This window comes from Curcuma longa, chromosome 16 (genome assembly GCF_044706935.1).
Source record: "Curcuma longa cultivar G26 ecotype Majalengka, Jawa Barat chromosome 16, ITB_CL_G26_1.1, whole genome shotgun sequence".
NCBI classification, from domain to species: domain Eukaryota; kingdom Viridiplantae; phylum Streptophyta; class Magnoliopsida; order Zingiberales; family Zingiberaceae; genus Curcuma; species Curcuma longa.
The window spans coordinates 10,707,283-10,720,114 of NC_133876.1; the positions used below are offsets into that span (position 1 = coordinate 10,707,283).

Genomic DNA, 12,832 nt, shown 5'->3' on the forward strand with positions numbered 1-12,832 from the left:
AACACATCGGTATTTTTTTTATCCATTTTAGGCTGTAAAAAAGAAAAATCCAGCTATTTTCCAACATGCTGCAAGCGGTAAGTAGACCTACGGTAACAGTAAGTGATTATGGTATTAACTTTAAGAGTAATAACCGCGAGTCATTATAAGCAATCACACCGGTGAATTTTTTGCACGATTTTTTATCGTTTTAGAAAATTTCAGACCTTTAAGTGATTATGGTATTAACTTTAAGAGTAATAACCGCGAGTCATTATAAGCAATCACACCGGTGAATTTTTTGCACGATTTTTGATCGTTTTAGAAAATTTCGGACCTTTAAGTGATTATGGTATTAACTTTAAGAGTAATAACTGCGAGTCATTATAAGCAATCACACCGGTGAATTTTTTGCATGATTTTTGATCGTTTTAGAAAATTTCGGACTTTTAAGTGATTATGGTATTAACTTTAAGAGTAATAACCGCGAGTCATTATAAGCAATCACACCGGTGAATTTTTTGCACGATTTTTGATCGTTTTAGAAAATTTCGGACCTTTAAGTGATTATGGTATTAACTTTAAGAGTAATAACCGCGAGTCATTATAAGCAATCACACCGGTAGAAAATTTCGGACCTTTTTTATGGTATTAACTTTAAGAGTAATAACCGCGAGTCATTATAAGCAATCACACCGGTGAATTTTTTGCACGATTTTTGATCGTTTTAGAAAATTTCGGACCTTTTTCTCAACTAAAGCACGGCAGTAACTACACTTCGGTCGCCATATCGCCATACTATTTGAGCGTTGGGAGTTGGGAGTAGGGCTGGTTCGGTTAATACCATAATACGGTATACCGAATTATAATGACTCGCGGTTATTACTCTTAAAGTTAATACCATAATCACTTACTGTTACCGTATACCGTACCGAAAAAAATTTCGGCATAAAAAAAGTGTGTTTCTATACCGTTACCATACCGAAAATTCGGTATACCGGAATTTCGGTATTTTCGGTATACATCAAGAAATACCGAAATTATTTTAAAAAAATCAAATCACCGATGTGAATTTTCAGTATATTACACCGAAAATATTGAAAATTTTGGTATAAAACCGAATGAACCGAATTTCGTTCAAACCGGTATTATACCGAAAATGTTGCTATACCGAAATACCGAACAATAATAATTGCGTACCGTTACCGATACCGAAAATTTCGATACGGTATAACTACCGTACCGAATTTTTCGGTATGAGAAAAACCGAAATTTTCGATCAAAAATGGTGCAAAAAATCACCGGTGTGATTGCTTAAATATCGCGGTTATTACTCTTAAAGTTAATACCATAATCACTTAAAGGTCCGAAATTTTCTAAAACGATCAAAAATCGTGTATGTACGATATACCGAAAACTGTTACCGTAGGTCTACTTACCGCTTGCAGCATGTTGAAAAATAGCTGGATTTTTCTTTTTCCGGTGTGTTTACACCCTTAGTTGGGAGTGAAACCCTAGTGATAACCATGGCGTGCGTGTTCAAACACATGATGCACTATGAAAAAAATTAGAAAAAAAGGGAAGAAGGAAAATTTAGCAAAGTAGTAAAAAATCCAACAATAAGCAAAGGACAAACCTTTTTTTCAGTTGTCTTATCATCAAGCTTTCTTTTTGTCTCAGCTTTTGACTCCATGATGTTTGTAGCAGATTCTTTTTCTTCAGTAACAGATGACTCAGGCATTGTTGATGTAGGATATACTTCTTCTTCACGTGCGAAGATCATATCTTCAACCGCATACTCATTTGTTTCATTTGGTAAGTTATCCTTCAAATAAAGAGAGAAGGCAACCATCACATTTTAAAAAGAAAAGAAAACTCCATGGATATTAGAAAATTCAGGGTGGTGAGAACTCTTAGTTGACATTAATTGACACAGATAAGCACAGAGAAATCAAAAGATCAGTTTTACAATAAAAGAAGGTATTAGTCAACAAAAGTGTCCAGACAAGTTGCAATAGAAGAATGAATGGAAAAATGCAACAACCACAAATGGAGTGAGATGGACAACTGATTAGATCAAGCATCCACATCTATCAAATTTTATAGACAGGAAGGTCGACATGAAACACTTACTTGCGGAACATATTTCCTTAAAGTGCGATCCCACTTGTATGTGCATCCATCATCTGTAAATTCATCCCCATCTGGAGGAGTAGAGGGTTGATTATCAGTGTCTATTTTTGTTCCTTCATATACACCCCCATCCTTGTCCACAAGACTACTACTACTGGTTCCATTTTTTAATGCCTCAGCCACTGCCTCGGCTTCTTGGACCTCCTTCTGCCATTTAGTGAAGTCATCATCTTCTTCTGGTATGTTTTGCATATAAGACAATCATATAAGGAATCTGAAGTGTATTCAATGAGGAATAGGAAGGTAAGTTCACCTGCTGAAGCAGAACCATTAAATCTCCGATTAGGCATGCCTGAGTATAACTCAGGAATGGAAGACAATGGAGCCCACTCTTTCATCCCTTCTGACCACATAAGGGTGCTCTCTAAGATATATCCATTTGCAAAATGTACTGTCAACGAAGAAAGTTAAATATGTTAAGACACTAGAATCCACATCTACAATACATTATGACCAAGAAAGCTGGCATCATTCTGCTACAAAACCTTATACACAATGCTCGATTTAAGAGAATTTAAAACAAAGGTACTAGAAAAAAAGGAAGAATTTTTAATTCAATTCAGTTATTTTGAAAGTTCGGTTATTTTTTTTAAAAAAAATCGGTTAATTCGGTTAATTCGGTTCGATTTCGGTTTTAAATTTTCTTATTCGGTTAAACCGAATAAACCGAATAAACCGAATTAATCGAATTAATTAAATTAAAAAATAATTTATAAATTTTAAGTAAATAAATATATAAATTTCTAATTTATTAGTAAACTTTTTATAATATTTAAAAAAATTCGGTTAATTCGGTCGAAAATATAAATTCGGTTTGTTCGGTTTTTATTGGGAAATTTGGTCGGTTCGGTTGGTTCGAAAAAAATCGATTTATTCGGTTTTCGATTAATTCAGTTCGATTTGATTCGATTTTAATCGAATACTCACCCCTACCCATAAGTGTGTTCGAATAATTGATAGTTATTTTAAAGAATAAAATATGGACAGCATACGCGTGTGGGAGAAGGTTGGCCAATGCGCGTGCTCCACGTGTGTTTGGGCGGTAAGACCGGCGTGGTCTGATGCGCCGCCGGTTCGCGACGCGGCATTTTTTTGGTGTCCTGTGCTTTCAATGCTTTTGAACCGGAATTAATTTAAATTATTAATATTTGAGTGATTTCCATTTATTTAATAAAGTTTTTTTAATTATTAAAAAGAAGAAAAAAAGATGTGCAGAGGTGGTTGTTGGTCCCCTTTAACGCCACGTTTGCTAATACCGTTAGCTGACGGTTGCTTATCAACTTAGACATCTATTATTATATAACAAAAATAAGCATATGTAATATAAAAAGACTTTTATCTTAATCGTTGTCCTTAAAATAATTCATTTAAAATTATTATAGCAACTTAACCAAAGCTCGTTGATCAAAATAATTTTATATTATAATAAAATAAATTAAAATATTTTAGATATTCGGAAAATTGTTATTATTTAGTATCAACCATTTTAATTTTATAAAGCACCTGAAATTATTGAACTTACTGTCCATATTTTGTCCAATATTATATGATTGTAGGACCGTTATGTGCAGCCGTTGACGGTGTAGCGGCGTTACGTTATTTGGGGACCACGAGGCAGCGGAAGTTGTGGTCCTGGTCCCGGGCACTACGCTAGAGGTCGCAAGGTGTGGGTCCCGGCGCGGTCCCCACGTTCTCGTGTGGTTCTGATTCGTCCACGTAGCTGCACACTCAACGCCACAAGAGAGCTCACCCTCACCCACGCATCCCTACTCATACCTACTAATAATAATAATTATTATTATTAATATTACTATATTATTAATAAATACATTAAAAAAGAATGTTGATAATTATACCGACATCATAAATAATTTAATAATTTTTAAATATTCTGTGGGCTAGTAAAGATAACGTCAACTCGAAGCACGTGCGTTGACTTTCATCAAAGACCTAGTCAAATTTAAAATATACCTATTGAGCATGACCAATAGTCTATTTCTACCTCCTTCTTCTTCAATATAGTGATCTACCCATTTTACCCCCGATCATTTTATAATCGACTTGAAATTAAAATAGGATTTAAAATATCGACTGTTTGTTCTAAATTGAGAGGTCAAAGAACTCATAAAGTAAAAAAAAATTAGTATTATTATTGTAGAATAAACTCTTGGCCCCTAACTTTGTACTTACTTGTATATCTTTGGAGGTGTTGAGTTAAACCCTAACCATGCCGTAAAGGCAGTCCTCCTTTTGTCAAAAGCTTCCTCCTCCTGGCTCCTGGTGCTGCTTGATCAGGCACCAGCTATGGAGGTGGCCTGGTTTGGGCATCTTGTTCATAATTGAAGGGCAGTGTCCTGCCCAATGGGAGGCATAAAAGGAAGCTGCGCCCCTCTGACGAGTCCCTGAGCAGATCCCCATACCTTGTCCCTATTGGCGCTCAGTCCCTAAACCCTAAACCCTACTCGATCCCCTAGTAGCTAATCCCCAGGTCCATGGCTCCAGTTAGGGTTCCGCAGGAGGGCACAGAGGTCCCCCCACCGCCCTCCCTGCGAGTGCGACTTTTGTCATGGAATCGCGCAGCCTAAGCACCGCAGCAATGATATTAACCAATGCTGCGCCATCGCTGCATGGCCGGACACTTTGGGGGCACACTCATAAACACAAATTTACACATCGTCAAGTGATTTGATTTTTTTTTAAATAATTTAAGATCAACCAATTAATCTTGATGACTTATTTGATCTCATAAAAAAAAATTTTATGGATCATCAAATTAAATCAGAAAGCACGAACGATATATTACTTTACAATCAACATTTTAGAATCATCCTCCTACTGTAGAAATTAATTCATAATACATTGTAATTAAAAATCAACTGATAAATACTTAATTATAAAAATATCTTGCTATAATCCCGAGCCCGAGGCATCTTCAATCATTTTGATGAATTTAATCCAAATACACATAAAACATTGATGAATCCTAATCAGTCTATTGACTCAAAACCTGAGGTGACCGGTTCAGTCCCATAAAAATTTTCTATCGGTCATTAGGATAAATCAGGAAGTACGATGGTCAACCTAGATGCCCAATATCCTTTGATTCAATTCCCCATTTGGAAGAAAATTCCTGCAAATACGCCGTAATTGGAGATCGAACCACAGATGCCTGGGTTACAACCTGAATGTCTTACCGTTCCAAATTCATATCAATTTTATTTTGGTTTACTTGGAACACAAGGGTCTCATGTAGTCCCATTTACCACTTTTTAATTTTTCAATTGATATTAAATATTTAATTTATGTCGATTATTTTTGAGAATGACTAATTCGATTTTATAAAAAAAAATTATTGATTATTAAGATAAATTTAAAAAAATTCAGATCTTTTGTTTTTAAAAAAAGTTTATCTAAAATTTAGTCGAAGTTGAAATTCGACCCTTATAAAAAAGACACGAGAGACTGAGAAGACACCCCATTTACTACCTATTGTAGCTTAATTATAACAATATCAAATTAAAATACAGCAACACTCTCGTGGTCCTTTCTCGTAAACTTAAGAAACAATACTGAGCAATCAGTTGGGAATTACACTCGCAGTCAATTTTACGAATTGCTCGTTGATGATCTAGTCAATTTTTACCCTCGAAACATAATTGAATTGGTTACGACGTAGCAAAATTATAAAAGAGGACAAAAATTCAAATTCTGACAAAATCAAACAATACCCTCCTACGTCGTGACCAACTATAATTTCTCAATTTACCTCATAAATAATCATTGAGCCGACCGTATGAACCCGCTAAAGTAACAGATTCTTCCTTTTGCAGAAGAAGAGGATATTAGATTTTGATTAAATTTTACGAAAAAAAATCAAACTTGCAACGCCCACGATCATAAACAAATGATCGACAAGTTTTCTTGTAAATAATCACCTTGTTGTTAGTAGGCTAATTCTATAATCAGATTCGTGTTATAAAATCTTGATATATCTTGTAATTTTACCTTCATCAAGAGCTGAAGGCAATGGAAATTACAATCACAAATGGTTAAATTATTTTTTAAAGAAAAACAGACAATCCAACGTCAAAACACAGATCAGAAATCTTTTATTTACTATGAGTGTTTAAATTTCATTGGTATTCATTATCAAAATTATATGTTAAAACATCACTTAATCTCTACAACTATTTCTTTAGTTTACAATAGAAGAAACACTTTTTTAGGCAGAGGAGTATACCAAAGCTAATTAAAGGTCTACTTTACCATGCTAACGAGTAAATAAATGAGGATTAAGATTTGTTAGTAATGAAAAATAATCGAGGGACTCATTTTAAACTCGACAATATAAATATTAACACTAGTGACAGAACAAAATTTTCAAGATATTAATCTCTGAGAGGCACTTAAAACAGTTAAACCCCCTAGGGGGGATGAAGTAACAATGTTATCGAATCACAAGCGTGTAGATATAAATGGAGTTTCTATTGTTTACAAAAACCTTAAGCGATGGTACCTGACTCGAAAACGGCGGATAGTGGATAGAAGAAAGTACCAAGATTCAAAGCTCATCAGTAGTTACAATCCGATTGCCCTAGTTAAAAGATGGATTCAGCTGCTTGCAAGCTACATAAATATTCATTTCCTTACACCTCACAACAAATGCATTTTGTCAAGTGAACTCAGTCTGCATCCAGCTCCGCACCAAACTGTTCAAGCCTAGATGCCTCGGCATCTATATCACGGATAAGGGCATGGTTGACAGAGCCATTGTCTATGCTTGCCTGTATTTGTTTTCCACCAAACCTATAAACTCATTTGGTTAGGCAAGTTGGATGGAGAAAATCAACATCATGATTGAAATGAGGAAGTGATTTGTTTGAATGCTATGAGCAAAATTGTTTATCTTGCTCTCAGGTTAATCTATTAAGAGATCAAAAACCAAGACTAAGATATGACTCAGGATTGAACAAGTGTTATTTGTGTTATCCCCAAGCAAGTCTTGCAATCCATGTGGGATCATCACCAGACAATATTTCATCTTAAAAGTATCAAATTGCAGAGATAGAAATGCATATCGATAGTAAGCATTAAATCAGATGTATATATTAGGAACTTAAGCGTTGAGAGAACACAAACCATCTTCCATTCATTAGCTCAATGCACTCTCCAGCATCTTTCTGGTTCTTGTATTTCACTAAAATTACACCCTGTGGGTGATTCTCACACACCTGGATGCCAAAATAGAATTATCAATATCATAGTTATAAAATATGTAAACGTATACAAAACAGTCAAATTAATGTGACAAGCATGGATTTACATATCGGTTTTTGAGTCATTAGCTATGAAAGAAGATAAGGCATAGGGTTGCAAAGCAAGTTCAACATAGCAGCAGGGATCCCATGGCATTGATGGCAGGGATTTAACAAAGACGGGAAGCCAATGAAAAGAAAAAGTAGCAGTGAGGTAGGAAGATAGTGGCACAACGCAGAGAATGTACTGCGAGTGCTGCAACACAGAAAAGGTGCTGGAGTGTGATGGTTCTGTGAAGGTAACATGTTTAAGGTAATAATTTCGAGGCAACATGCTGAGAGCAGCACCAAATGATGATTGCAATGAGAAAAAAAAAAAAAAAGAGAAGTGGTTGCACAAATAGCACAAGACAACATTGATTGAATTGGTGTAGTGAAGTCAACTAGTAGAACATTTGGCACTCAAAGTACCTGTAATTGTCTGAAAGTGAGAGGGGGCAGATTACAACTTCAGGTAAAATTATATTTTTCCTATACAGCACATTTCCTATGTGCAGCATAAAATTAACACCAACTCCAAGGTCGATTGAAACATAATACCTTAACTGAATCAATAGCCCCCAACTTTGAGCACTCTACCCTGACATCCTGTTCAAGTTCTGGCTGAAGAGTCTCATCATCCTGCTTAGAGTGACAACCAAATTTTTAAACATAGCTTTATCAGACTTAATTCACAGATTAAAATAACTAACTAGCACGATTTATCATTTGAAGGTACCACTAGCATACCCTTAACTCAGCAGGGGTGAACATATTGCGCAAAATGACAGTAGCTGGAATTTGCACCTTTGCATCATCATGTCCACCTAGAACAAGAAATCAGAATGCTTAACAAATAACGATATAACAAGTTAAACAAAAACCAGTACAAACTCATAAGTTTTACGAAAAGTGAAAACTACAAAAACACAGAAAAAACAAAACCACACAGAAGCTTGATCTTCATTAAGAGTATCAAAGAGAAGAAACCAAAAAAAAAAACAGTAAAATATAGATGTTGGCTCAAGGTTTCAAATCTTATGTTTCAATAAACTCTAGGTTTGAAGATGGCAAATAAGAAGTTATCTTAATGATTACATTGAAATATTTCTTGGGGTAAAACTAGCAAAAGGGCTTGACCAAGACTAATTTCTTGGGAAAAATACTGATCGCACTTCGGTGGAATGCTTGGGAGATAACTATTTAGCATCTTTTTTACAATCAAACTCACAAAAATATAATTCTTAGAAGCAAAGCATGACTCTCGACGCCATACTAAATTGTTCTCTTCTTTTCCTGTCTTCTGCACTTGCACAGAAAGATTATTGTGGAGATCCAAAAGAACAAAAAGTTGTTGACTCAAAAAAACAATATTCCTAAATCAAAAGTAGAATGAGTGTTAGGTATCGCCAATATGATGTACATTGGCCAAATCAGCAAAAAGATCAATGGCAGACCATTGACTGTAACATAATATAGCTAATGATAGAAATGCAAACAACTATTTTGAAACAATCACAAAATTTAAACGATTCACACAATATGAAACTGTAGTAGAAAGGTAAAAAAACTACCCCATCCAAGAATCTTGTCTTCAACTTTTTTCAATTTCTTTTTCTTTCTCTTGTCAGTCTGCTTTGCTATAAATACTTCCCCTGAACAAGAATTTATGTATTTAAACAATATTTTGATGTGTGAATAAACTATTAGCATAACCTTTGAAAAGACTTAGCTCAAAGTGAATTTTCATCAAACCTTTTTGCTCAAACCTAGCTTGGCTTACAGACATAAGAGTCTTTCCACCAGAACGAAGAGGTGTTCCATCCAAAAGTTGAATTGCCAAGGCAACAGATGGCTCCTACATTTCAAAAGTTATATGATGATTACAAATTTCTATTTGGGTGTGATGTCTCATACAACAAATGTTACCTTCAAGTATGAAACAAGTGCATCACCCTTTATTATGCCTGTTTTTTTATCAGTGTAGATCTTTACACGAGGCTTTTTTGTTTCAGGATCCTGTACAAGACAACATGAAAAGCTATTAAGAGAGAGTAACTAAAAAGAAGAACAATACATCATAAGCCTACATGTTAACTTCCAGATACAATTATCTGATTAAACAACAGTGAAAGAGCATAAGGCAAAAGCCAGTCTGTTTTTGGTTAAATCAAAATCTACGTATCACTTGTATTGGATTAGTAGTATTGCTTGTATCAGGAAAACTAAAAAAAATTGAAAACGAGGAAAATAACATTTTGATGTGTAAGATAATAGAAGATGAAATGCACTAAAGATTTAATTTGCTAATGTGATACTTAATATTCAAATGAAAAGCCAATGATTATATGAACTTATTCTCTATTGTATTCAAAATCCACAAATTGTTTCAAAATAATATATCATATAGCTATTATATGTTATGTCTTGCTACGTGTTACTTATTGTGACATTTTATCTTGCCAAATGTTTCTAATTCTAATTTCTTAACTGTTGACATGCATATCAATCTCACCTACAAGCATTAAGCAATAGGTTTTACCTGTTAAATGCATTTATATATATTTCCGTGCCTATTGAGTATTAATCATCATGGTTAAGAAAAGTAACATTATGCCTCTTTCTAGGGAATACCCTGAACAGCACCTGTGCTTACATCTCTTTTTCATTTCAGATGCTTTCCAACAATTTTAGCCGAAGCCAACTGTTCCCAGATGCCTGACTTGTTTTTCATACAATTTATATTCCTTCAGACTTGTTTTTTTGGGCAAGGGTTGACTGGAAAAATGTCTGGATCAGTTGACTCTAAAAGACTAGTCTGCCAGTTTCTTAATAGGTTCTGACTGATTCTTGTTGTTTTACTTTTATTCCCATTATTTATGGCCATGCCTAAGAAGTTTCCAATAGGTTTCTGATTGGCATCCAATTGCTTGGGCAAAATCAGAATAGCAAAGGCACATCCTGATTGAACTCGGAATATTCAGATTAGAAATGTAAAAATTTAAAAGGACAGAAAAATTCCATCGAAAACCTAGGCATTTAGTTTGACAATCCCAGTACCTAAGCATTACTAATAACAATTTCATTTACCAAGTCAGACAAAGCCAAGGGCCCAGCAGAATAGCATTTTATAGTGAAAAGTGTCATAGTGGAATTTGCAGAAGTGCAATTCAGAGAAAAGAATGTCATAAGAGAATTAGATGTTATAACTTCAAGAGTGGAATCATAGTCTTTACACTGACTACTCAAGGCATACTAAAGGAGTACGGAAACAAGTTGATTGATGTATTATATTATCCATATTGCCCAATTTAAGTTATAATTGATAGTCACTGTTTTTAGTGGTAAAACATGTACAAACCAAAATTTCATGATCAATACACAGAAGACCAGATTCAAACTAAAAATCTGTCTACCTGTACTGTCACTATTATAAAATTTTGGACAGTTGATGCATGAAGCTTTTGTCTGGACAAAGAAATATAGTTTATTTTATCATGATAGTTGCCAAATGAATATGTTGTCTTCAAATAAATTCTAAAGAGCTTTGAAAACTCTTATTTTTTGTCACATCGACGAAGAAAATCAAGAAATCAAAGAAGAATTGAATAGTGACTAGACAAGGTCAAATTTATGTCTTTTCAAATGTAGTACATTGAGTATCTTGTTTGAAAAAGATAAGAGAAAGAAAACCAACACTAAGGACATGTCTACTTGAGGGGAACAGAGCCATAGTGGAGGGAAAGGAGGGTGCCAACAATTAAATTCCTACATACCAGCAAAGACAAGGGGAGGGGACCAATTTGGAGCTCCTTTCCCTTTCCAAAAGAGAATGGAAGGAAGAGAAGAAAATTTGTTAAAAAGACTTAACCCCTGCATGTCTTGAGAAACACATAATCAAAGGATTAGCTTTTGTCCAATTCTCTCATTTCCATTCTTTCCTCTCTTCTCAAATAGACAAAATAAAGAAAATTCCCCTTCTCTCTCTTCCTTTCCCTCTTCCCTACCTCACTTTTGTTCCTTTCTTTCTCCTTTTCCACCATGGACAGATGATTACTTTGGATAGTGTATAAGAAGTTTCTAATTCTGTGGATTAGAATTTAATAGTGAAAACAATTAACATTATAAGCAAGTTTTGTTGTTCATGATTTCAGAGTAAACAATATAAGAATTTTATTATATTTCAAGAACAAAAAATGGTTGTAGCTGAATAATAAAACTATAATCTATAGTTGTTTAATACTTCTTTAGGTCAACAATTAATGAAAAAAAAAAGACTCAAAAAAGGAACCAAAAAAGGAAAGAGAAACAAAGTTGATTTATCCACCTCTTTTATGATGCCACACTTTGAGAACACTTCCACAATCTGCATGGTTTTAAAAAATCAATGGCAGCCACGAGAGAATTTGTTTTAAAATGATTATAAGTGAGGAAATGGAAAACAAAAACTTTTTCCTAAGGAAATATAAAGGTTAAGGTTAAGGTTGTGGTGGTCACTTACTTCATCAGCGGTAACATCATCAGGCAACCCAGTGACATAAACGTGTGTATTCACTTTTAGATCAAACCAACCATCTGGAGGCTTATTAGCTTCCTGTATTCCAGTCACGAAGTGTCAATGCTCATAAAATTTAAACATATCTACTACAAGAACTTGCTGACTACAACAAGAGCTAAACTGCGAGCAATTGAAAATATAACAATACAATACCTATGTTAAGAGCTCCACTAATTCAAAAAATTCAAATGAGTGAGAAAATATTGTAGAAGGAATGTTCTGATAACCATGGCGTGCGTGTTCAAACACATGATGCACTATGAAAAAAATTGGAAGAAGGAAAATTTAGCAAAGTAGTAAAAAATCCAACAATAAGCAAAGGACAAACCTTTTTTTCAGTTGTCTTATCATCAAGCTTTCTTTTTGTCTCAGCTTTTGACTCCATGAGATGTTTGTAGCAGATTCTTTTTCTTCAGTAACAGATGACTCAGGCATTGTTGATGTAGGATATACTTCTTCTTCACGTGCGAAGATCATATCTTCAACCGCATACTCATTTGTTTCATTTGGTAAGTTATCCTTCAAATAAAGAAGGCAACCATCACATTTTAAAAAGAAAAGAAAACTCCATGGATATTAGAAAATTCAGGGTGGTGAGAACTCTTAGTTGACATTAATTGACACAGATAAGCACAGGAGAAATCAAAAGATCAGTTTTACAATAAAAGAAGGTATTAGTCAACAAAAGTGTCCAGACAAGTTGCAATAGAAGAATGAATGGAAAAATGCAACAACCACAAATGGAGTGAGATGGACAACTGATTAGATCAAGCATCCACATCTATCAAATTTTATAGACAGGAAGGTC

At 34.4% G+C, this 12,832-nt stretch overlaps 1 protein-coding gene and 1 pseudogene across 1 annotated transcript; both read right to left on the bottom strand.

The window, feature by feature from the left end:
* Positions 1-1,414: 1,414 nt before the first annotated feature.
* LOC141847049 (uncharacterized) lies at positions 1,415-2,564 on the bottom strand. Its single transcript, XM_074735037.1, has 4 exons — positions 2,426-2,564; positions 2,113-2,348; positions 1,616-1,804; positions 1,415-1,534 (listed from the first exon to the last, which is right to left on the bottom strand). Exons 1-4 carry the CDS (start codon positions 2,523-2,525, stop codon positions 1,415-1,417), a joined length of 645 nt encoding a protein of 214 aa, XP_074591138.1. The 5' UTR covers positions 2,526-2,564.
* A 4,125-nt stretch (positions 2,565-6,689) lies between these two features.
* Positions 6,690-12,832, bottom strand: part of LOC141847050 (uncharacterized) — a 6,842-nt pseudogene continuing 699 nt past the window's right edge.

Excerpts from the sequence above, each read along its gene's own strand:
- LOC141847049 (XM_074735037.1), bottom strand. The coding sequence starts at position 2,525 with ATGTGGTCAGAAGGGATGAAAGAGTGGGCTCCATTGTCTTCCATTCCT. Across the intron at positions 1,805-2,112 it reads TAAGGAAATATGTTCCGCAA|GATAACTTACCAAATGAAAC; the intron begins GTAAGTGTTTCA and ends CTTTATTTGAAG. Across the intron at positions 1,535-1,615 it reads ATAAGACAACTGAAAAAAAG|TGCATCATGTGTTTGAACAC; the intron begins GTTTGTCCTTTG and ends TTTTTTTCATAG.